A 21,994-nucleotide genomic window follows, 5' to 3' on the forward strand; every position below is an offset into this window, starting at 1 on the left:
CCTTCCTGTCCCCCTGGCAGCGGACTCTGAGCTGCTCCCTGTCCCCCTGGCAGCGGACTCTGAGCTGCTTCCTGTCCCCCTGGCAGCGGACTCTGAGCTCCTTCCTGTCCCCCTGGCAGCGGACTCTGAGCTCCTTCCTGTCCCCCTGGCAGCGGACTCTGAGCTGCTTTCTGTCCCCCTGGCAGCGGACTCTGAGCTCCTTCCTGTCCCCCTGGCAGCGGACTCTGAGCTCCTTCCTGTCCCCCTGGCAGCGGACTCTGAGCTGCTTTCTGTCCCCCTGGCAGCGAACTCTGAGCTCCTTCCTGTCCCCCTGGCAGCGGACTCTGAGCTGCTTTCTGTCCCCCTGGCAGCGAACTCTGAGCTCCTTCCTGTCCCCCTGGCAGCGGACTCTGAGCTGCTTCCTGTCCCCCTGGCAGCGGACTCTGAGCTCCTTCCTGTCCCCCTGGCAGCGGACTCTGAGCTCCTTCCTGTCCCCCTGGCAGCGGACTCTGAGCTGCTCCCTGTCCCCCTGGCAGCGGACTCTGAGCTGCTTCCTGTCCCCCTGGCAGCGGACTCTGAGCTCCTTCCTGTCCCCCTGGCAGCGGACTCTGAGCTGCTTCCTGTCCCCCTGGCAGCGGACTCTGAGCTCCTTCCTGTCCCCCTGGCAGCGGACTCTGAGCTCCTTCCTGTCCCCCTGGCAGCGAACTCTGAGCTGCTTCCTGTCCCCCTGGCAGCGGACTCTGAGCTGCTTTCTGTCCCCCTGGCAGCGGACTCTGAGCTGCTCCCTGTCCCCCTGGCAGCGGACTCTGAGCTGCTTCCTGTCCCCCTGGCAGCGGACTCTGAGCTCCTTCCTGTCGCCCTGGCAGCGGACTCTGAGCTCCTTCCTGTCCCCCTGGCAGCGGACTCTGAGCTCCTTCCTGTCCCCCTGGCAGCGGACTCTGAGCTGCTTCCTGTCCCCCTGGACTCTGAGGACCACCCAGGCTACCTCAGAACCATCGTATCCCTAACCCACTTGGTCTCAGTTAAATGCTGCTGTGATGTCACCATGATGTCACACAATGAAACCAGACAGTTTGGAAAAAGTGCATTTATTTTCGTTTCTCCTTTCCTGACTCCTCCCCCAGGGGTGACAGACTCCGCCCCCTCCTCTGGATATGTAGGAACCCCTCCCCCTTCCCAGGTTAATAAACAAACAGGAAGTTGTAATTGACTAAAAAGCGTCCGTCAGATAAAGACCAACAGTCGACCGAAACGGAAACGCGTGTAACAAAATGCTCCGCCCACTAAGGACGGCGCGGCCTCTCGTTGGTAAGCCTGGATGATTGGCAGGACAGGGGGCGTGGCCTGCACAGCCGGTCCTCTTCGACAGGAAGGAGGGGCCGAGCTAATCCGAGTCCAACTCACTAGATTCCTCGGAGGAGGACTGATCGTCGTCATCCTCCTCCTCATCATCGTTCTGCACACAGAAACAGAAAGAACACGAAAAGGTCGCCATGGTAACCAAATCTTCATAGTTCCCTTGGTTCTACGTGGGCAGAGCTTATAGGGGTTAGCATTAGCATCACCTCATCTTCGTCCTCGCTGTCGGTGCTTCCTGATGTTTCATCATCTTCATCAGAGTCCGAGGAGTTGCTCTTCTCCTCCTCTTCGTCAGAGTCAGACATGTCCTTCTGAAGAGTCAGCAAACACTCAGAAGCTGCCTGATCTCCTGACAGACGTTACCCAGGGTTCACAGCGTCCTACCTTAGCGCGGTACGCCATGGCCCTCCTACCCACTCCGACCCCTGGATTCACCGCTCTTGAGCCTCCTGCCTTCCCCTTGGCTGTTACGTGGACCTTAGCCACGGGACTGCTGGTGGCCTTGGTGGTGCTGCGCCGTTTCTGCCAACAAGAGACAAGTTGAATAGCACCAGGCGACCTGAGGGGACAGGAAAGGCGAGCCCAGGAGGGCGGTCTAGACCCGGGCGGTCTGGACCCAGGCGGACTCACCGAGGAGGAGAACTCCTTGTAGATGGCTCGATCCTGAGGGGAAAGCGACTGAGGGACCAGGAGAAGCCAGTCAGACAGAAGGCCAGCCGTGACATCACTCCCTATTTACTCTCCCATTGGCTCACCTTAACCCAGGCCTCCAGTTCCACCTTGTACTCCACCTGCTGCTCCTCAACCAGCTTCTTGTACTTGTCCTTCTGACTCTGGCTCAGCTTCTGCCACCTTTTCCCGATCTCCACCATGCGCTCCTTCAGGCTGAAGTGGTTCAGCTCTCCGTTTGTCAGCAGCTCCTGGGAGAACATCTGATACCCGCTCCTGTGGGTCAGAGTTTGGTGGTCTGTAGAACCTGCCTGGAACCGACCCACTAAGCCAAGTATTAGAACGAAAAGGTCAAACTCACACTGGGGGCTTCTTGGGTTCCCCATCAAACTTGGGTTTCCTCTGACCTGCAGCCGGTGTTCGCATCTCCAACAGCTCCCTCTGCAGGACACCAAGAGTCAGTGCAACTCACCACCACTAGAGTGGAGCACAGAGGTGGAGAGAGTGGAGGAGCAGCCCCCCCCCCCCCGCTGAGACTGGACCTTATCCTAAGGTAGTACGGCAATACGCTGACGACAAACTGCTTTAGCACTGCGATACGCTGACGACAAACTGCTTTAGCACTGCGATACGCTGACGACAAACTGCTTTAGCACTGCAATACGCTGACGACAAACTGCTTTAGCACTGCGATACGCTGACGACAAACTGCTTTAGCACTGCAATACGCTGACGACAAACTGCTTTAGCACTGCAATACGCTGACGACAAACTGCTTTAGCACTGCAATACGCTGACAACAAACTGCTTTAGCACGGCGATACGCTGACGACAAACTGCTTTAGCACTGCGATACGCTGACGACAAACTGCTTTAGCACTGCGATACGCTGACGACAAACTGCTTTAGCACTGCGATACGCTGACGACAAACTGCTTTAGCACTGCGATACGCTGACGACAAACTGCTTTAGCACGGCGATACGCTGACGACAAACTGCTTTAGCACTGCAATACGCTGACGACAAACTGCTTTAGCACTGCAATACGCTGACGACAAACTGCTTTAGCACGGCAATACGCTGACGACAAACTGCTTTAGAACGGCAATACGCTGACGACAAACTGCTTTAGAACGGCAATACGCTGACGACAAACTGCTTTAGCACTGCAATACGCTGACGACAAACTGCTTTAGAACGGCAATACGCTGACGACAAACTGCTTTAGTACGGCAATACGCTGACGATTAACTGCTTTAGAACGGCAATACGCTGACGATAAACTGCTTTAGAACGGCAATACGCTGAAGATAAACTGCTTTAGAATGGCAATACGCTGAAGATAAACTGCTTTAGCACTGCAATACGCTGACGACAAACTGCTTTAGAACGGCAATATGCTGACGATAAACTGCTTTAGTACGGCAATACGCTGACGATAAACTGCTTTAGCAATGCAATACGCTGACGATAAACTGCTTTAGCACTGCAATACGCTGGCGATAAACTGCTTTAGTACGGCAATACGCTGACGATAAACTGCTTTATCCCAGAGATCAGAGAGAGAAATCCTTCGCTAACTGAATTCATTCACATCTGGATGTGATCAAAGCTCCTTAAGTAAAGACAGAACAGAACTTTGGGCTGTTGGACCAGAGATTCTGAACCTCTAAGAAGGCCAGAAACCTGAAGATTTTATAAAAGCTGCATAGCGTGACCTACAGAACATGCTTTGTTCTGAGCAGCCAGGATTAAGATCAAAGAGTGGGTCAGTGGGGGGGTGGGTAGGGTTTAGTGCGTCTAGTGTACAACGGCAGGTGGAAAATGATCAGCAGTGGGTGTGAGGGGGTCTGGGTAGTGGGTGGGGTGGGTGTGGCTCACTGACCACAGACTGGTACTGAACCTCGTAACGCTTCTGGTCCTCTGCCGCCTTCTTAATCCAGGGAATTTTCTCCTTCTTCTCCATAGACCTCCAGGCCGCGTCCATAGCTGCTTGCGCCTTCCTGCGGTCGCTCTGTAAGGCCGTGCACATGACCCCAAACCTTTTAATGCAGGAAGCCACAAAGCCCCCACCCCCTTGTCAAGTGACATAAGGCCACAGGGACTCACTCTATACTTGGCCATGTAGTCTCCTATCACACTATGCTGCCACATCTCCTCAGCGGTTTTTGGCGTCTCTGGAAGCTTCACTGTCTTCTTTCCGTCTCGTCTGTCTTTGGGTGATCCGGCAGGTATCCAGGTCTCCAGCTCGGGCTCTCGACTGCGCTCCTAAAACAACGCAAACATCTGGAAGTCTGAGTAGGTTCTACGGTAAAGACACCAGCTCAGGAGAGTAATGGTAGAACACATTGTACCTTCAGTGATGGAGACTTTGCTCTGTGTTGAGACACATTCAACTTGGACCCGCCCATTTTCTCCTCTGATAGGACTCGCTCGCGCTCCTCCTCAGGAAGGCTCTGATACACAAGTTAGAACTCTGAACACCAAACTGAAGTCTACCAGCTGCTCACTACAGGCTGGGAGTAATGGGAGGACTGGGAGTAACAGACAGTAACTGGGGGGACTGAAACTGGTAGACAGCAACTGATGGACGGTAATGGGGGACGGTGATGGGGGGACATTAACTAGGGGGAATGTAATGTGGGGACAGTAACTGGGGGGGACAGTAACTAATGGACAGTATCTGGGGGGACAGTAACGAGAGGGACAGTAACTGATGGAAAGTAACTGGGGGGACATTAACTGATGGACAGTAACTGGGGGGACAGTTTCTGATGGACAGTAATGGGGGGGGGGCAGTAACTAATGGACAGTAACAAGGGGGACAGTAACTGATGGACAGTAACTGGGGGGACAGTTTCTGATGGACAGTAATGGGGGGGGCAGTAACTAATGGACAGTAACAAGGGAGACAGTAACTGATGGACAGTAACAAGGGGGACAGTAACGGAGGGGACAGTAACTGATGGACAGTAACTAATGGACAGTAACGGGGGGACAGTAACAAGGGGGACAGTAATGGGGGGCAGTAACTAATGGACAATAATGGGGGGCAGTAACTGATGGACAGTAACTGGGTGGACAGTTTCTGATGGACAGTAAGGGAGGGGACAGTAACTGATGGACAGTAACTAATGGACAGTAACGGAGGGGACAGTAACTAATGGACAGTAACTGGGGGGACAGTAACTGGGAGGACAGTAACTGATGGGACAGTAACTGATGGACAGTAACTGGGGGGACAGTAACTGATGGACAGTAACTGGGGGGACAGTTTCTGATGGACAGTAACAAGGGGGACAATAACTGATGGACAGTAACTGATGGACAGTAACTTGGGGGATAGTAACTGGGGGGACAGTAACTGGGAGGACAGTAACTGATGGGACAGTAACTGATTGACAGTAACTGGGGGGACAGTTTCTGATGGACAGTAACTGGGGGGACAGTTTCTGATGGACAGTAACAAGGGGGACAGTAACGGAGGGGACAGTAACAAGGGGGACAGTAATGGGGGGGCAGTAACTAATGGACAATAATGGGGGGCAGTAACTGATGGTAAGTAACTGGGGGGACAGTTTCTGATGGACAGTAACGGGGGGACAGTAACGGAGGGGACAGTAACGGAGGGGACAGTAACGGAGGGGACAGTAACTGATGGACAGTAACTAATGGACAGTAACTGGGGGGACAGTAACTGGGAGGACAGTAACTGGGGGGACAGTTTCTGATGGACAGTAACAAGGGGACAGTAACTGATGGACAGTAACTGGGGGGACAGTTTCTGATGGACAGTAACAAGGGGACAGTAACTGATGGACAGTAACTGGGGGGACAGTAACTGGGGGGGCAGTAACTGGGAGGACAGTAACTGGTGGGACAGTAACTGATGGACAGTAACTGGGGGGACAGTTTCTGATGGACAGTAACAAGGGGACAGTAACTGATGGACAGTAACTGGGGGGACAGTTTCTGATGGACAGTAACAAGGGGACAGTAACTGATGGACAGTAACTGGGGGGACAGTAACTGGGGGGGCAGTAACTGGGAGGACAGTAACTGGTGGGACAGTAACTGATGGACAGTAACTGGGGGGGACAGTTTCTGATGGACAGTAACAAGGTGGACAGTAACAAGGGGGACAATAACTGATGGACAGTAACTGATGGACAGTAACTGGGGGGATAGTAACTGGGGGGACAGTAACTGGGAGGACAGTAACTGATGGGACAGTAACTGATTGACAGTAACTGGGGGGACAGTTTCTGATGGACAGTAACTGGGGGGACAGTTTCTGATGGACAGTAACAAGGGGGACAGTAACGGAGGGGACAGTAACAAGGGGGACAGTAATGGGGGGGCAGTAACTAATGGACAATAATGGGGGGCAGTAACTGATGGTAAGTAACTGGGGGGACAGTTTCTGATGGACAGTAACGGGGGGACAGTAACGGAGGGGACAGTAACGGAGGGGACAGTAACGGAGGGGACAGTAACTGATGGACAGTAACTAATGGACAGTAACTGGGGGGGCAGTAACTGGGAGGACAGTAACTGGGGGGACAGTTTCTGATGGACAGTAACAAGGGGACAGTAACTGATGGACAGTAACTGGGGGGACAGTTTCTGATGGACAGTAACGCGGGGACAGTAACGGAGGGGACAGTAACGGAGGGGACAGTAACTGATGGACAGTAACTAATGGACAGTAACTGGGGGGACAGTAACTGGGAGGACAGTAACTGGGGGGACAGTTTCTGATGGACAGTAACAAGGGGACAGTAACTGATGGACAGTAACTGGGGGGACAGTTTCTGATGGACAGTAACAAGGGGACAGTAACTGATGGACAGTAACTGGGGGGACAGTAACTGGGGGGGCAGTAACTGGGAGGACAGTAACTGGTGGGACAGTAACTGATGGACAGTAACTGGGGGGACAGTTTCTGATGGACAGTAACAAGGGGACAGTAACTGATGGACAGTAACTGGGGGGACAGTTTCTGATGGACAGTAACAAGGGGACAGTAACTGATGGACAGTAACTGGGGGGACAGTAACTGGGGGGGCAGTAACTGGGAGGACAGTAACTGGTGGGACAGTAACTGATGGACAGTAACTGGGGGGACAGTTTCTGATGGACAGTAACAAGGTGGACAGTAACAAGGGGGACAATAACTGATGGACAGTAACTGATGGACAGTAACTGGGGGGATAGTAACTGGGGGGACAGTAACTGGGAGGACAGTAACTGATGGGACAGTAACTGATTGACAGTAACTGGGGGGACAGTTTCTGATGGACAGTAACTGGGGGGACAGTTTCTGATGGACAGTAACGGGGGGACAGTAACGGAGGGGACAGTAACGGAGGGGACAGTAACTGATGGACAGTAACTAATGGACAGTAACTGGGGGGGCAGTAACTGGGAGGACAGTAACTGGGGGGACAGTTTCTGATGGACAGTAACAAGGGGACAGTAACTGATGGACAGTAACTGGGGGGACAGTTTCTGATGGACAGTAACAAGGGGACAGTAACTGATGGACAGTAACTGGGGGGACAGTAACTGGGGGGGCAGTAACTGGGAGGACAGTAACTGGTGGGACAGTAACTGATGGACAGTAACTGGGGGGACAGTTTCTGATGGACAGTAACAAGGGGACAGTAACTGGGGGGACAGTTTCTGATGGACAGTAACAAGGGGACAGTAACTGATGGACAGTAACTGGGGGGACAGTTTCTGATGGACAGTAACAAGGGGACAGTAACTGATGGACAGTAACTGGGGGGGCAGTAACTGGGAGGACAGTAACTGGTGGGACAGTAACTGATGGACAGTAACTGGGGGGACAGTTTCTGATGGACAGTAACTGGGGGGACAGTTTCTGATGGACAGTAACAAGGGGGACAATAACTGATGGACAGTAACTGATGGACAGTAACTGGGGGGACAGTTTCTGATGGACAGTAACAAGGGGACAGTAACTGATGGACAGTAACTGGGGGGACAGTAACTGGGGGGGCAGTAACTGGGAGGACAGTAACTGGTGGGACAGTAACTGATGGACAGTAACTGGGGGGACAGTTTCTGATGGACAGTAACAAGGGGACAGTAACTGATGGACAGTAACTGGGGGGACAGTTTCTGATGGACAGTAACTGATGGACAGTAACTGGGGGGACAGTAACTGGGGGGGCAGTAACTGGGAGGACAGTAACTGGTGGGACAGTAACTGATGGACAGTAACTGGGGGGACAGTTTCTGATGGACAGTAACAAGGGGACAGTAACTGATGGACAGTAACTGGGGGGACAGTTTCTGATGGACAGTAACAAGGGGACAGTAACTGATGGACAGTAACTGGGGGGACAGTAACTGGGGGGGCAGTAACTGGGAGGACAGTAACTGGTGGGACAGTAACTGATGGACAGTAACTGGGGGGACAGTTTCTGATGGACAGTAACAAGGTGGACAGTAACAAGGGGGACAGTAATGGAGGGGACAGTAACTGATGGGACAGTAACTGATTGGACAGTAACTGGGGGGACAGTAACTGATGGACAGTAACTGGGGGGACAGTAACTGATGGACAGTAACTGGGGGGACAGTTTCTGATGGACAGTAACTGGGGGGACAGTAACTGGGGGGACAGTAACTGATGGACAGTAACTGGTGGACAGTAACTGATGCACAGTTACTGATGGACAGTAACTGGGGGGACAGTAACTGGGGGGACAGTAACTGATGGACAGTAACTGGTGGGACAGTAACTGATGGACAGTAACTGGGGGGACAGTAACTGATGGACAGTAACTGGTGGACAGTAACTGATGCACAGTTACTGATGGACAGTAACTGGGGGGACAGTAACTGGGGGGACAGTAACTGGGGGGACAGTAACTGATGGACAGTAACTGGGGGGACAGTTTCTGATGGACAGTAACTAAGGGGGACAGTAACTGGGGGGACAGTAACTGATGGACAGTAACTGGTGGACAGTAACTGATGGACAGTAACTGGGGGGACAGTAACTGATGGACAGTAACTGGTGGACAGTAACTGATGCACAGTAACTGGGGGGACAGTAACTGGGGGGACAGTAACTGGGGGGACAGTAACTGGGGGGACAGTAACTGATGGACAGTAACTGGGGGGACAGTAACTGGGGGGACAGTAACTGATGGACAGTAACTGGTGGACAGTAACTGATGCACAGTTACTGATGGACAGTAACTGGGGGGACAGTAACTGATGGACAGTAACTGGGGGGACAGTAACTGATGGACAGTAACTGGGGGGACAGTAACTGATGGACAGTAACTGGTGGACAGTAACTGATGCACAGTTACTGATGGACAGTAACTGGGGGGACAGTAACTGGGGGGACAGTAACTGATGGACAGTAACTGGGGGGACAGTTTCTGATGGACAGTAACTGGGGGGACAGTAACTGGGGGGACAGTAACTGATGGACAGTAACTGGTGGACAGTAACTGATGCACAGTTACTGATGGACAGTAACTGGGGGGACAGTAACTGGGGGGACAGTAACTGGGGGGACAGTAACTGATGGACAGTAACTGGTGGACAGTAACTGATGCACAGTAACTGGGGGGACAGTAACTGGGGGGACAGTAACTGGGGGGACAGTAACTGGGGGGACAGTAACTGATGGACAGTAACTGGGGGGACAGTAACTGGGGGGACAGTAACTGATGGACAGTAACTGGTGGACAGTAACTGATGCACAGTTACTGATGGACAGTAACTGGGGGGACAGTAACTGATGGACAGTAACTGGGGGGACAGTAACTGATGGACAGTAACTGGGGGGACAGTAACTGATGGACAGTAACTGGTGGACAGTAACTGATGCACAGTTACTGATGGACAGTAACTGGGGGGACAGTAACTGGGGGGACAGTAACTGATGGACAGTAACTGGGGGGACAGTTTCTGATGGACAGTAACTGGGGGGACAGTAACTGGGGGGACAGTAACTGATGGACAGTAACTGGTGGACAGTAACTGATGCACAGTTACTGATGGACAGTAACTGGGGGGACAGTAACTGGGGGGACAGTAACTGGGGGGACAGTAACTGATGGACAGTAACTGGGGGGACAGTATCTGATGGACAGTTGATGGAGTTCCTTCTAATGGCTCAGAGCTTCTGGGTTGTGGAAGGAACTGGGAGTAAACTGGGAACTGGGAGTAAACTGGGAACTGGGAGTAACGTTCCTTCCAGAAGAACCGGTCAGTGAAGAACCGGTTCTGGTCAGAAATGGTTCCAGTATTTCTAAGGTTGCTGCCTTGAAACGGTTCTGGTTCCGGTCCGGATCCAGTCCGGCTCAGCTGGAGCAAACGACCCGGTAGAACCGTTTCTATCCGGTCCCAGTGTTGACCATATCAGACCCAACTGGACCTTATGTTAGGGGCCCGGTACCGGACCCGTTCCCAGTGCTGAATCAGAACATCTGGGACCAATCAAGCAGAACTTTCAGAACCGGTTCAACCTCAAGCCAGCGTAGAGCCACGGTACCGGAACCAGCCATCCTACAGTGCAGTTAGAGGGACCTTGGTTCTGGTCCTGCTCTAGGTTTAGTTTGCATAAGCTGGTTCTGGTCTGGGGGCCTGGTTAGACCCTGGGTTAGGAGCTGCTTGGGGGCGGGGCTTACCTCCAGGAAGCGCTGCAGGTCGATGTCGTACTGCTTCTTTTTCTGCAGGCAGAAAGCTGAGTTAGACCGGGCCGAACCGGATCGGGCCGGACGGGGCGGGTTGGGGTGGGCATACCCACCTGCTCGCAGCGCTTCTGGAACATGTCCTTCTCCTTCTGGGTCAGCATCTTCCACTGCTTGCTGCAGAGCACCATGCGCTCCGTGCTGGGGACGTCCTTCATGTTCACCATCAGCTCAGCGCAGTACAGCGAGTAGCCGTTCCTGGAAGAAGACGGCCCGTTAGAACCCGGGACCTGTAGCAGCGGGTCAGAACCCGTTAGAACCCGGGACCTGTAGCAGCGGGTCAGAACCCGGGACCTGTAGCAGCGGGTCAGAACCCGTTAGAACCCGGGACCTGTAGCAGCGGGTCAGAACCCGGGACCTGTAGCAGCGGGTCAGAACCCGTTAGAACCCGGGACCTGTAGCAGCGGGTCAGAACCCGTTAGAACCCGGGACCTGTAGCAGCGGGTCAGAACCCGGGACCTGTAGCAGCCCGTTAAAACCCGGGACCTGTAGCAGCCCGTTAGAACCCGGGACCTGTAGCAGCCCGTTAGAACCCGGGACCTGTAGCAGCGGGTCAGAACCCGGGATCTGTAGCAGCCCGTTAAAACCCGGGACCTGTAGCAGCCCGTTAGAACCCGGGACCTGTAGCAGCGGGTCAGAACCCGGGATCTGTAGCAGCCCGTTAGAACCCGGGACCTGTAGCAGCCCGTTAGAACCCGGGACCTGTAGCAGCCCGTTAGAACCCGGGACCTGTAGCAGCGGGTCAGAACCCGGGATCTGTAGCAGCCCGTTAAAACCCGGGACCTGTAGCAGCCCGTTAGAACCCGGGACCTGTAGCAGCCCGTTAGAACCCGGGACCTGTAGCAGCCCGTTAGAACCCGGGACCTGTAGCAGCCCGTTAGAACCCGGGACCTGTAGCAGCCCGTTAGAACCCGGGACCTGTAGCAGCGGGTCAGAACCCGGGATCTGTAGCAGCCCGTTAAAACCCGGGACCTGTAGCAGCCCGTTAGAACCCGGGACCTGTAGCAGCCCGTTAGAACCCGGGACCTGTAGCAGCGGGTCAGAACCCGGGATCTGTAGCAGCCCGTTAGAACCCGGGACCTGTAGCAGCCCGTTAGAACCCGGGACCTGTAGCAGCCCGTTAGAACCCGGGACCTGTAGCAGCGGGTCAGAACCCGGGATCTGTAGCAGCCCGTTAGAACCCGGGACCTGTAGCAGCGGGTCAGAACCCGGGACCTGTAGCAGCCCGTTAGAACCCGGGACCTGTAGCAGCGGGTCAGAACCCGGGACCTGTAGCAGCCCGTTAGAACCCGGGACCTGTAGCAGCGGGTCAGAACCCGTTAGAACCCGGGACCTGTAGCAGCGGGTCAGAACCCGTTAGAACCCGGGACCTGTAGCAGCCCGTTAGAACCCGGGACCTGTAGCAGCGGGTCAGAACCCGTTAGAACCCGGGACCTGTAGCAGCGGGTCAGAACCCGTTAGAACCTGGGACCTGTAGCAGCGGGTCAGAACCCGTTAGAACCCGGGACCTGTAGCAGCCCGTTAGAACCCGGGACCTGTAGCAGCCCATTAGAACCCGGGACCTGTAGCAGCGGGTCAGAACCCGGGATCTGTAGCAGCGGGTCAGAACCCGGGCCCTGTAGCAGCCCGTTAGAACCCGGGACCTGTAGCAGCCCGTTAGAACCCGGGACCTGTAGCAGCGGGTCAGAACCCGGGATCTGTAGCAGCCCGTTAGAACCCGGGACCTGTAGCAGCGGGTCAGAACCCGTTAGAACCCGGGACCTGTAGCAGCCCGTTAGAACCCGGGACCTGTAGCAGCGGGTCAGAACCCGGGACCTGTAGCAGCCCGTTAGAACCCGGGACCTGTAGCAGCGGGTCAGAACCCGGGACCTGTAGCAGCCCGTTAGAACCCGGGACCTGTAGCAGCGGGTCAGAACCCGTTAGAACCCGGGACCTGTAGCAGCCCGTTAGAACCCGGGACCTGTAGCAGCGGGTCAGAACCCGTTAGAACCCGGGACCTGTAGCAGCGGGTCAGAACCCGTTAGAACCCGGGACCTGTAGCAGCGGGTCAGAACCCGTTAGAACCCGGGACCTGTAGCAGCGGGTCAGAACCCGTTAGAACCTGGGACCTGTAGCAGCGGGTCAGAACCCGTTAGAACCCGGGACCTGTAGCAGCCCGTTAGAACCCGGGACCTGTAGCAGCCCATTAGAACCCGGGACCTGTAGCAGCCCGTCAGAACCCAGGATCTGTAGCAGCCCAATAGAACCCGGGACCTGTAGCAGCGGGTCAGAACCCGGGATCTGTAGCAGCGGGTCAGAACCCAGGATCTGTAGCAGCGGGTCAGAACCCGGGCCCTGTAGCAGCGGGTCAGAACCCGGGCCCTGTAGCAGCGGGTCAGAACCCGGGCCCTGTAGCAGCGGGTCAGAACCCGGGACCTGTAGCAGCGGGTCAGAACCCGGGCCCTGTAGCAGCGGGTCAGAACCCGGGCCCTGACAGCCGGTGGTTCTGATCCAGACTCACGGCGGAGGCTTGGTGGGCCGTCCATCGAACTTGTCCTTCAGCTGTCTCTCAGCCTTGGTGAGGACGGAGCGGACGTGGTCCTCTGAGTTGGCGTCTGGGTGGGCTTCATGGTACACCCTCATACTGTCCTGCACACAGAACCCAGAGGTCAGAACCGGGCCCCCACGCCGCCACAGGGGCCCCTGGGGGTTAGTTTACCTCGTAGTCCTTCTGCAGCTCCAGGGCCTTACTGATCCACTTCAGGCGGCGCTTGTCGGACAGCTGGGACCACTGCCTCCTCAGAACCTCCTTCAGCTCCTTCTGGCTCACCTGCAGACACACAGACACGGTTCTGATCCGCTCGGACGGGTCAGAACCAAGCCGGCGGGCGGCGTGGTTCTACCTCTGGGTGCAGCTTCATGTAGGCCTTCTTCTCATGGTTGTACCACAGCTGCTGCGGGGTTTTGGGTTTTTCTGGAAGGTCCGACTTCTTCCTCTCCTCCATAAGATCCGGATGCTCCTCCCTGCAGGCGAGCCGACATTACCGGGCCTGGTACCAGCGGCGGAGCAACTGGTACCAGCGGCGGAGCAACTGGTACCAGCGGTGGAGCACCTGGTACCAGCGGCAGAGCTCCCGGTACCAGCGGCGGAGCAACTGGTACCAGCGGTGGAGCAACTGGTACCAGCGGTGGAGCACCTGGTACCAGCGGCGGAGCAACTGGTACCAGCGGCGGAGCAACTGGTACCAGCGGCGGAGCACCTGGTACCAGCGGCGGAGCAACTGGTACCAGCGGCGGAGCAACTGGTACCAGCGGTGGAGCACCTGGTACCAGCAGCAGAGCGCCAGGACGGGCCCGGTAGCAGCAGCTGGAACTCACCTGAAGCGCGCCATGTTCTTCTCAAACTCCTCCTTCTCTTGCTGGAACTCTGTGATGTACTTTTGCTGCAAGAAAATAATAGACAGGAAGCTGATCAGAAGCAGGAAGCTGATTGTGACAGGAAACGGGTCAGAGACAGGAAGCTGATCAAAAACAGGAAATGGGTCACAGACAGGAAGCTGATCAAAAACAGGAAATGGGTCACAGACAGGAAGCTGATCAAAAACAGGAAATGGGTCACAGACAGGAAGCTGATCAAAAACAGGAAATGGGTCACAGACAGGAAGCTGATCAGAGACAGGAAGCTGATCACAGACAGGAAGCTGATCAGAGACAGGAAGCTGATCAGAGACAGGAAATGGGTCACAGACAGGAAGCTGACCAGAGACAGGAAACTGATCAGAGACAGGAAGCTGATCAGAGACAGGAAATGGGTCACAGACAGGAAGCTGATCAGAGACAGGAAACTGGTTAGAAAACGGGAAACGGGTCAGAGACAGGAAGCTGAACAGAAACAGGAAACGGGTCAGACAGGAAGCTGATCAGAAACAGGAAGCTGATCAGAGACAGGAAACTGGTCAGAAAACGGAAAACGGGTCAGAGACAGGAAGCTGAACAGAAACAGGAAACGGGTCAGACAGGAAGCTGATCACAAACAGGAAATGGGTCACAGACAGGAAGCTGATCACAAACAGGAAATGGGTCACAGACAGGAAGCTGATCACAAACAGGAAATAGGTCACAGACAGGAAGCTGATCAGAAACAGGAAGCTGATCAGAAAGAGGAAACGGGTCAGAGACAGGAAACGGGTCAGAGACAGGAAACGGGTCAGAGACAGGAAACGGGTCAGAGACAGGAAGCGGGTCAGAGACAGGAAGCTGATCAGAAAGAGAAAACGGGTCAGACAGGAAGCTGAACAGAAACAGGAAGCTGATCAGAAAGAGGAAACGGGTCAGAGACAGGAAGCTGATCAGAAACAGGAAGCCCGTCAGAAACAGGAAACGGTCAGAGACAGGAATCTGATCAGAAAGAGGAAACGGGTCAGAGACGGGAAACGGGTCAGAGACAGGAAGCTGATCAGAAACAGGAAGCTGATCAGAGACAGGAAACGGGTCAGAGACAGGAAGCTGATCAGAAACAGGAAATGGGTCACAGACAGGAAGCTGATCAGAAACAGGAAGCTGATCAGAAACAGGAAGCTGATCAGAGACAGGAAACGGGTCAGAGACAGGAAGCTGATCAGAAACAGGAAATGGGTCACAGACAGGAAGCTGATCAGAAACAGGAAGCTGATCAGAAACAGGAAGCTGATCAGAAACAGGAAGCTGATCAGAAAGAGGGAACGGGTCAGAGAGGAACCAGGTGAGTTCTGGTTCCGGTCCAAACCTTTTTCTTTTCGGGCAGCTCCTTGTACTTCTTGGAGAGGATCTTGGTCAGGTCCAGGTTGCTCATCTCGGGGTGGATCTTGGCGTATTTGGCCCGTTTCTCCATGAAGAAGCGGAAGTAGGGCGTCAGCGGCTTCTTGGGGAAGTCTGGGTGGGTCTGGACAGCAGAGGGACATCAGGCTCCGCCCCGTTCCGCCCGCTCCGGGTTCAGTCTGCATGCCGAGGAGCCCACTCACCTTCAGCTTCTTGCCTTTGTACGGGTTCTTCACCAGCTCCATGGCGTCCACGAGGAGCTCCGTCATCGTTCGATACTTTCGCACCTGAAACACAGAGAAGGCGTGAGGAGCAAAGACCCAGAGGCTGAGCGGAGGGCGGAGCGGGTTCTGGAGGTACCTCAGAGGACACCTTCAGCCACTTCTGGCGGCACATGTCCCCGGTGAAGCTGCCGAAGCGGACCTTGTCCCAGTCGAAGTGCGACTCTGTGGTTTTATACTTCATGGCGTCTCCGTCCGGCAACAGGCTGCGGATCCGCTCCAGCAGGGTCAGGCAGTCATCCTTAGTCCACTCATCTAAACAAGGAGAAGAGCGTCACGGCGCCGCCACGCCCGGCTCAGCCCGCCCCCCCCCGCCTGGCTCCGTTACCTGCTTCGGCTTTGATCCGCACACTTTGGGCCGCAGAGACGCTGCTGCTGCCGTTCATCCTGCAGCCAAAGGCGGCGCCTCACTGCTCTGCACAACAACACAGGAAGCTGTGAGAGCCTGAACATCAGGAGGTTCTGATGAAAACAACTTTAAATAGAAATAATCTAATAGAATTCAGTGTTAAAATGAGCAGCTATGGAAGCCGTTCACATCAGATTCTAGTTCATCATTAGTAGAATCAGTCAGAAAGCTGGACGATAAATATGATGGGATTGATAATAAATGTTTGGATAGCAGCAGAATGGAGATACAGGAAAGGATTGAATTATTCATTTCAGTAAATCTGAAGTTAACATGTTAAATGAAGTATAAATGGCAAAAGCAAAGAAGGGCGTTGGATTTAATAAAATTCAACAGAAAAATGGAGAAATGGGAACTAGAAGAGGTTTGGTCAGACTGGTTTATACTGGGGGAACAGGAACGCTCAATGGGAACACTGGGGGAGATGATACTATTGACCATGTCATGTAAGAAATATGAGGACGGCAATTCATTCAAAATTTAAGTAAAAGTTAAATAGAATTATTTAGAAGTTTTTCAGAAGGTAACATTTACAGGATAATATTTTAATGTCTGAAAATAAAACATTTCTATAACAGATTGAATTCCTGAGTGTCATTCTGCTCCACACCAGCAGATGGCGGAAATGCATCTATTGTTGTTTGCCAACCGCCACAATATTTAAAAAAGAAGAACTTTGGATGAACTCAGTGGGCCCCAGAACCTCAGAACCCTGCGGTTCCTCTGACAGCCCCTCCCCAGCGCAGCCAGCAGGGGGCAGCACAGAGCGCAGCTGTTCCTGCCTGACCGCAGCGGCAGCAGCTGGAAGCTCCGCTACGCTCCGGACCGGACCGGACCGCTGGGACCGGAACCAGGAGGAGCCATCTGGGCTTTCTGTAGACCTGGGCACCGCTGGGCACGGCACTGCACCACAGTCTGGGGGCCATCAGGGGCCGCTCTCAGGAGCCTGCCCGGGGCCCCGCGGATTGAGCGGGCCGCCTGGTCCTGACTGCCCCGGTAATGGCGTTTATCCTCCGACAGGAGTCAGCACGGAGCCCCGCTGGCAGCTCAGAGGGACCAGAGCGGACCGATAAATGAGGAGCCTGCAGGGCCCGCAGAGAGGAGCCTGCAGGGCCCGCAGAGAGGAGCCTGCAAGGGGCCGCAGAGAGGAGCCTGCAAGGGGCCGCAGAGAGGAGCCTGCAAGGGGCCGCAGAGAGGAGCCTGCAAGGGGCCGCAGAGAGGAGCCTGCAAGGGGCCGCAGAGAGGAGCCTGCAGGGCCCGCAGAGAGGAGCCTGCAAGGGGCGGCAGAGAGGAGCCTGCAAGGGGCCGCAGAGAGGAGCCTGCAAGGGGCCGCAGAGAGGAGCCTGCAAGGGGCCGCAGAGAGGAGCCTGCAAGGGGCCGCAGAGAGGAGCCTGCAAGGGGCCGCAGAGAGGAGCCTGCAGGGCCGCAGAGAGGAGCCTGCAAGGGGCCGCAGAGAGGAGCCTGCAAGGGGCCGCAGAGAGGAGCCTGCAAGGGGCCGCAGAGAGGAGCCTGCAAGGGGCCGCAGAGAGGAGCCTGCAAGGGGCCGCAGAGAGGAGCCTGCAAGGGGCCGCAGAGAGGAGCCTGCAAGGGGCGGCAGAGAGGAGCCTGCAGGGCCGCAGAGTCTCGGCTCTCTTCCCGCTGGTTCCCTCATGAATCCCCTCTAAAATAAACTGAAATGGGTCTAAAGCGGCCCACAGACGGACCTTCTGCGGTTCTGCTCTTAGGATAGAGCCGCTGCTCGGAACCAGGAGCCGCTTTGGGGTCGCAGCGGGACCGATCGTCCTCGGTCCCCCAGAAAGCCTCACTGCCAAGCCGCCATGAATGCTCGGAGGACTCGGGGAAAAGCGAGAAGAAAAAGGCAGGAATCCGTTAAAAACACGAACCGGTCGCTTACCTGCTGGTTCTGCTGGAGTCCCGGTTGGGTCCCGCTCAGAACTGACCCGGTTCGGCCGGTTCCGAGCCTTTCTAGGAGCCTGTTTTTCACCCGTGAAACCCGGGGAGTCAACTCCAAACGAATCCGACAAAAGGAGCGTCTGCCTCGGTAGGAAACTCCGCCCCGCGCCGCAGGGGGAGGACCTCCGGGAGAAAACATGAGACAAAGGCGGAGGATGAAACCAGAGCCGCGGAGCGAGGAGCGGAGAGAGCCCCGCTGCGGGGACCGGCCAGCCCGGAACCCTGCCTGGTTCTGGTCCCGGTCCGTAGAGGCTTCCTCTGCGGCTGGAACCGGACTGAACTCCCGCTGAGCCGCTGCTGCTGGAAGCCGTTAGAACCTGTCCACCAGGGGACAGCGGGTCCATTTGGACATCTAGAACCTGTCCACCACGGGACAGTGGGGAACCTGTCCACCACGGGACAGCGGGTCCATTTGGACATCTAGAACCTGTCCACCACGGGACAGTGGGGAACCTGTCCACCACGGGACAGCGGGTCCATTTGGACATCTAGAACCTGTCCACCAGGGGACAGCGGGGAACCTGTCCACCACGGGACAGCGGGGAACCTGTCCACCAGGGGACAGCGGGTCCATTTGGACCTCTAGAACCTGTCCACCAGGGGACAGTGGGGAACCTGTCCACCACGGGACAGTGGGGAACCTGTCCACCAGGGGACAGCGGGGAACCTGTCCACCAGGGGACAGCGGGGAACCTGTCCACCACGGGACAGTGGGGAACCTGTCCACCAGAGGACAGCGGGTCCATTTGGACCTCTAGAACATGTCCACCAGGGGACAGTGGGGAACCTGTCCACCACGGGACAGCGGGGAACCTGTCCACCACGGGACAGTGGGGAACCTGTCCACCAGGGGACAGCGGGGAACCTGTCCACCACGGGACAGTGGGGAACCTGTCCACCAGGGGACAGCGGGTCCATTTGGACCTCTAGAACCTGTCCACCAGGGGACAGTGGGGAACCTGTCCACCACGGGACAGCGGGTCCATTTGTACCTCTAGAACCTGTCCACCAGGGGACAGCGGGGAACCTGTCCACCAGGGGACAACGGGTCCATTTGGACATCTAGAACCTGTCCACCACGGGACAGCGGGTGCATTTGGACCTCTAGAACCTGTCCACCAGGGGACAGCGGGTCCATTTGGACCTCTAGAACCTGTCCACCAGGGGACAGCGGGTCCATTTGGACCTCTAGAACCTGTCCACCAGGGGACAGCGGGGAACATGTCCACCAGGGGACAGCGGGTCCATTTGGACCTCTAGAACCTGTCCACCAGGGGACAGCGGGAAACCTGTCCACCAGGGGACAGCGGGTCCATTTGGACCTCTAGAACCTGTCCACCAGGGGACAGCGGGGAACCTGTCCACCAGGGGACAGCGGGTCCATTTGGACCTCTAGAACCTGTCCACCAGGGGACAGCGGGGAACCTGTCCACCACGGGACAGCGGGGAACCTGTCCACCACGGGACAGCGGGGAACCTGTCCACCAGGGGACAGCGGGGAACCTGTCCACCAGGGGACAGTGGGGAACCTGTCCACCAGGGTCCATTTGGACCTCTAGAACCTGTCCACCAGGGGACAGTGGGGAACCTGTCCACCACGGGACAGCGGGTCCATTTGTACCTCTAGAACCTGTCCACCAGGGGACAGCGGGGAACCTGTCCACCAGGGGACAACGGGTCCATTTGGACATCTAGAACCTGTCCACCAGGGGACAGCGGGTCCATTTGGACATCTAGAACCTGTCCACCACGGGACAGCGGGTCCATTTGGACCTCTAGAACCTGTCCACCAGGGGACAGCGGGTCCATTTGGACCTCTAGAACCTGTCCATCAGGGGACAGCGGGAAACCTGTCCACCAGGGGACAGCGGGTCCATTTGGACCTCTAGAACCTGTCCACCATGGGACAGCGGGGAACATGTCCACCAGGGGACAGCGGGTCCATTTGGACCTCTAGAACCTGTCCACCAGGGGACAGCGGGGAACCTGTCCACCAGGGGACAGCGAGGAACCTGTCCACCAGGGGACAGCGAGCAACCTGTCCACCAGGGGACAGCAGGTCCATTTGGACCTCTTGAACCTGTCCACCGGGGGACAGCAGGTCCATTTGGACCTCTAGAACCTGTCCACCAGGAGACAGCGGGGAACCTGTCCACCAGGGGACAGCGGGGAACCTGTCCACCAGGGGACAGCGAGGAACCTGTCCACCAGGGGACAGCGGGGAACCTGCCCACCAGGGGACAGCAGGTCCATTTGGACCTCTTGAACCTGTCCACCAGGGGACAGCGGGTCCATTTGGACCTCTAGAAGCTGTCCACCAGGGGACAGCGGGTCCATTTGGACCTCTAGAACCTGTCCACCAGGGGACAGCGGGTCCATTTGGACCTCTAGAACCTGTCCACCAGGGGACAGCGGGGAACCTGTCCACCAGGGGACAGCGGGTCCATTTGGACCTCTAGAACCTGTCCACCAGGGGACAGTGGGTCCATTTGGACCTCTAGAACCTGTCCACCAGGGGACAGCGGGGAACCTGTCCACCAGGGGACAGCGGGTCCATTTGGACCTCTAGAACCTGTCCACCAGGGGACAGTGGGTCCATTTGGACCTCTAGAACCTGTCCACCAGGGGACAGTGGGGAACCTGTCCACCAGGGGACAGCGGGTCCATTTGGACATCTAGAAGCTGTCCACCAGGGGACAGCGGGGAACCTGTCCACCAGGGGACAGCGAGGAACCTGTCCACCAGGGGACAGCGAGCAACCTGTCCACCAGGGGACAGCGGGTCCATTTGGACATCTAGAACCTGTCCACCAGGGGACAGTGAGGAACCTGTCCACCAGGGGACAGTGGGTCCATTTGGACCTCTAGAACCTGTCCACCAGGGGACAGCGGGGAACCTGTCCACCAGGGGACAGCGAGCAACCTGTCAACCAGTGGACAGCGGGGAACCTGTCCACCAGGGGACAGCAGGTCCATTTGGACTTCTAGAACCTGTCCACCAGGGGACAGCGGGGAACCTGTCCACCAGGGGACAGCAGGTCCATTTGGACTTCTAGAACCTGTCCACCAGGGGACAGCGGGTCCATTTGGACCTCTAGAACCTGTCCACCAGGGGACAGCGGGGAACATGTCCACCAGGGGACAGTGGGTCCATATCGACCTCTAGAACCTGTCCACCAGGGGACAGCGGGGAACATGTCCACCAGGGGACAGCGGGTCCATTTGGACCTCTAGAACCTGTCCACCAGGGGACAGCGGGTCCATTTGGACCTCTAGAACCTGTCCACCAGAGGACAGCGGGGAACCTGTCCACCAGGGGACAGCGAGCAACCTGTCCACCAGGGGACAGCAGGTCCATTTGGACCTCTTGAACCTGTCCACCGGGGGACAGCAGGTCCATTTGGACCTCTAGAACCTGTCCACCAGGAGACAGCGGGGAACCTGTCCACCAGGGGACAGCGAGGAACCTGTCCACCAGGGGACAGCGGGGAACCTGCCCACCAGGGGACAGCAGGTCCATTTGGACCTCTTGAACCTGTCCACCAGGGGACAGCAGGGAACATGTCCACCAGGGGACAGCGGGTCCATTTGGACCTCTAGAACCTGTCCACCAGGGGACAGCGAGGAACCTGTCCACCAGGGGACAGCGGGGAACCTGTCTACCAGGGGACAGCAGGTCCATTTGGACCTCTAGAACCTGTCCACCAGGGGACAGCAGGGAACATGTCCACCAGGGGACAGCGGGTCCATTTGGACCTCTAGAACCTGTCCACCAGGGGACAGCGGGTCCATTTAGACCTCTAGAACCTGTCCACCAGGGGACA

General features: G+C 56.2%; 3 protein-coding genes and 1 long non-coding RNA gene across 7 annotated transcripts; 2 read left to right on the plus strand and 2 right to left on the minus strand.

Moving 5' to 3' along the window:
• Nucleotides 1-1,051: 1,051 nt before the first annotated feature.
• ubtfl (upstream binding transcription factor, like) lies at nt 1,052-18,281 on the minus strand. Of its 4 annotated transcripts, none has more exons than XM_038275418.1 (20): nt 18,113-18,281; nt 16,138-16,224; nt 15,889-16,064; nt 15,732-15,815; nt 15,497-15,652; nt 14,110-14,174; nt 13,635-13,755; nt 13,451-13,561; nt 13,253-13,380; nt 10,809-10,950; nt 10,690-10,731; nt 4,363-4,464; nt 4,118-4,276; nt 3,912-4,022; nt 2,369-2,448; nt 2,094-2,283; nt 1,969-2,016; nt 1,723-1,860; nt 1,545-1,649; nt 1,052-1,435 (listed from the first exon to the last, which is right to left on the minus strand). In XM_038275418.1, the coding sequence occupies exons 2-20, from the start codon at nt 16,193-16,195 to the stop codon at nt 1,364-1,366; spliced, it is 2,088 nt and encodes a 695-aa protein (XP_038131346.1). In that variant the 5' UTR covers nt 16,196-16,224; nt 18,113-18,281; the 3' UTR covers nt 1,052-1,363. The 4 variants fall into 4 exon arrangements, with proteins under 4 accessions (XP_038131346.1, XP_038131343.1, XP_038131344.1 ...); XM_038275415.1 differs by having other exon boundaries at nt 3,894-4,022; XM_038275416.1 differs by having other exon boundaries at nt 3,894-4,022; nt 16,138-16,254.
• On the minus strand, nt 12,615-12,927 carry LOC119776806. The gene is made up of 3 exons (XR_005279829.1): nt 12,898-12,927; nt 12,686-12,786; nt 12,615-12,648 (listed from the first exon to the last, which is right to left on the minus strand). It is a non-coding gene; the product is annotated as an uncharacterized LOC119776806 (long non-coding RNA).
• Nucleotides 15,082-18,214, plus strand: LOC119776805 (translation initiation factor IF-2-like). Its single transcript, XM_038275420.1, has 2 exons — nt 15,082-16,421; nt 16,456-18,214. The coding sequence occupies exon 2, from the start codon at nt 17,292-17,294 to the stop codon at nt 17,880-17,882; it is 591 nt and encodes a 196-aa protein (XP_038131348.1). The 5' UTR covers nt 15,082-16,421; nt 16,456-17,291; the 3' UTR covers nt 17,883-18,214.
• A 1,111-nt stretch (nt 18,282-19,392) lies between the features above and the next one.
• Nucleotides 19,393-20,995, plus strand: LOC119776799 (collagen alpha-1(I) chain-like). Its single transcript, XM_038275398.1, has 6 exons — nt 19,393-19,413; nt 19,500-19,676; nt 19,731-19,997; nt 20,092-20,356; nt 20,451-20,644; nt 20,713-20,995. The coding sequence occupies exons 1-6, from the start codon at nt 19,393-19,395 to the stop codon at nt 20,848-20,850; spliced, it is 1,062 nt and encodes a 353-aa protein (XP_038131326.1). The 3' UTR covers nt 20,851-20,995.
• The last annotated feature ends 999 nt before the right edge of the window (nt 20,996-21,994 follow it).

Source organism: Cyprinodon tularosa, unplaced genomic scaffold (assembly GCF_016077235.1).
Source record: "Cyprinodon tularosa strain WSP-4 unplaced genomic scaffold, ASM1607723v1 ctg958, whole genome shotgun sequence".
In the NCBI taxonomy this organism is placed as follows: Eukaryota; Metazoa; Chordata; class Actinopteri; order Cyprinodontiformes; family Cyprinodontidae; genus Cyprinodon; species Cyprinodon tularosa.

Coding starts and splice junctions, on each gene's coding strand:
- ubtfl (XM_038275415.1), bottom strand. CDS start 16,195: ATGAACGGCAGCAGCAGCGTCTCTGCGGCCCAAAGTGTGCGGATCAAA. Junction 15,816..15,888: donor GGCTGAAGGTGTCCTCTGAG/GTACCTCCAGAA, acceptor TCTGTGTTTCAG/GTGCGAAAGTATCGAACGAT. Junction 10,951..13,252: donor CGGCCCACCAAGCCTCCGCC/GTGAGTCTGGAT, acceptor GTCTTCTTCCAG/GAACGGCTACTCGCTGTACT.
- LOC119776805 (XM_038275420.1), top strand. CDS start 17,292: ATGAGGAGCCTGCAGGGCCCGCAGAGAGGAGCCTGCAGGGCCCGCAGA.
- LOC119776799 (XM_038275398.1), top strand. CDS start 19,393: ATGTCCACCAGGGGACAGCGG. Junction 19,677..19,730: donor CAGGGGACAGCGGGGAACCT/GTCCACCAGGGG, acceptor TTGGACCTCTAG/AACCTGTCCACCAGGGGACA. Junction 20,357..20,450: donor GCGGGGAACCTGTCCACCAG/GGGACAGCGAGG, acceptor CCTGTCCACCAG/GGGACAGCGGGTCCATTTGG.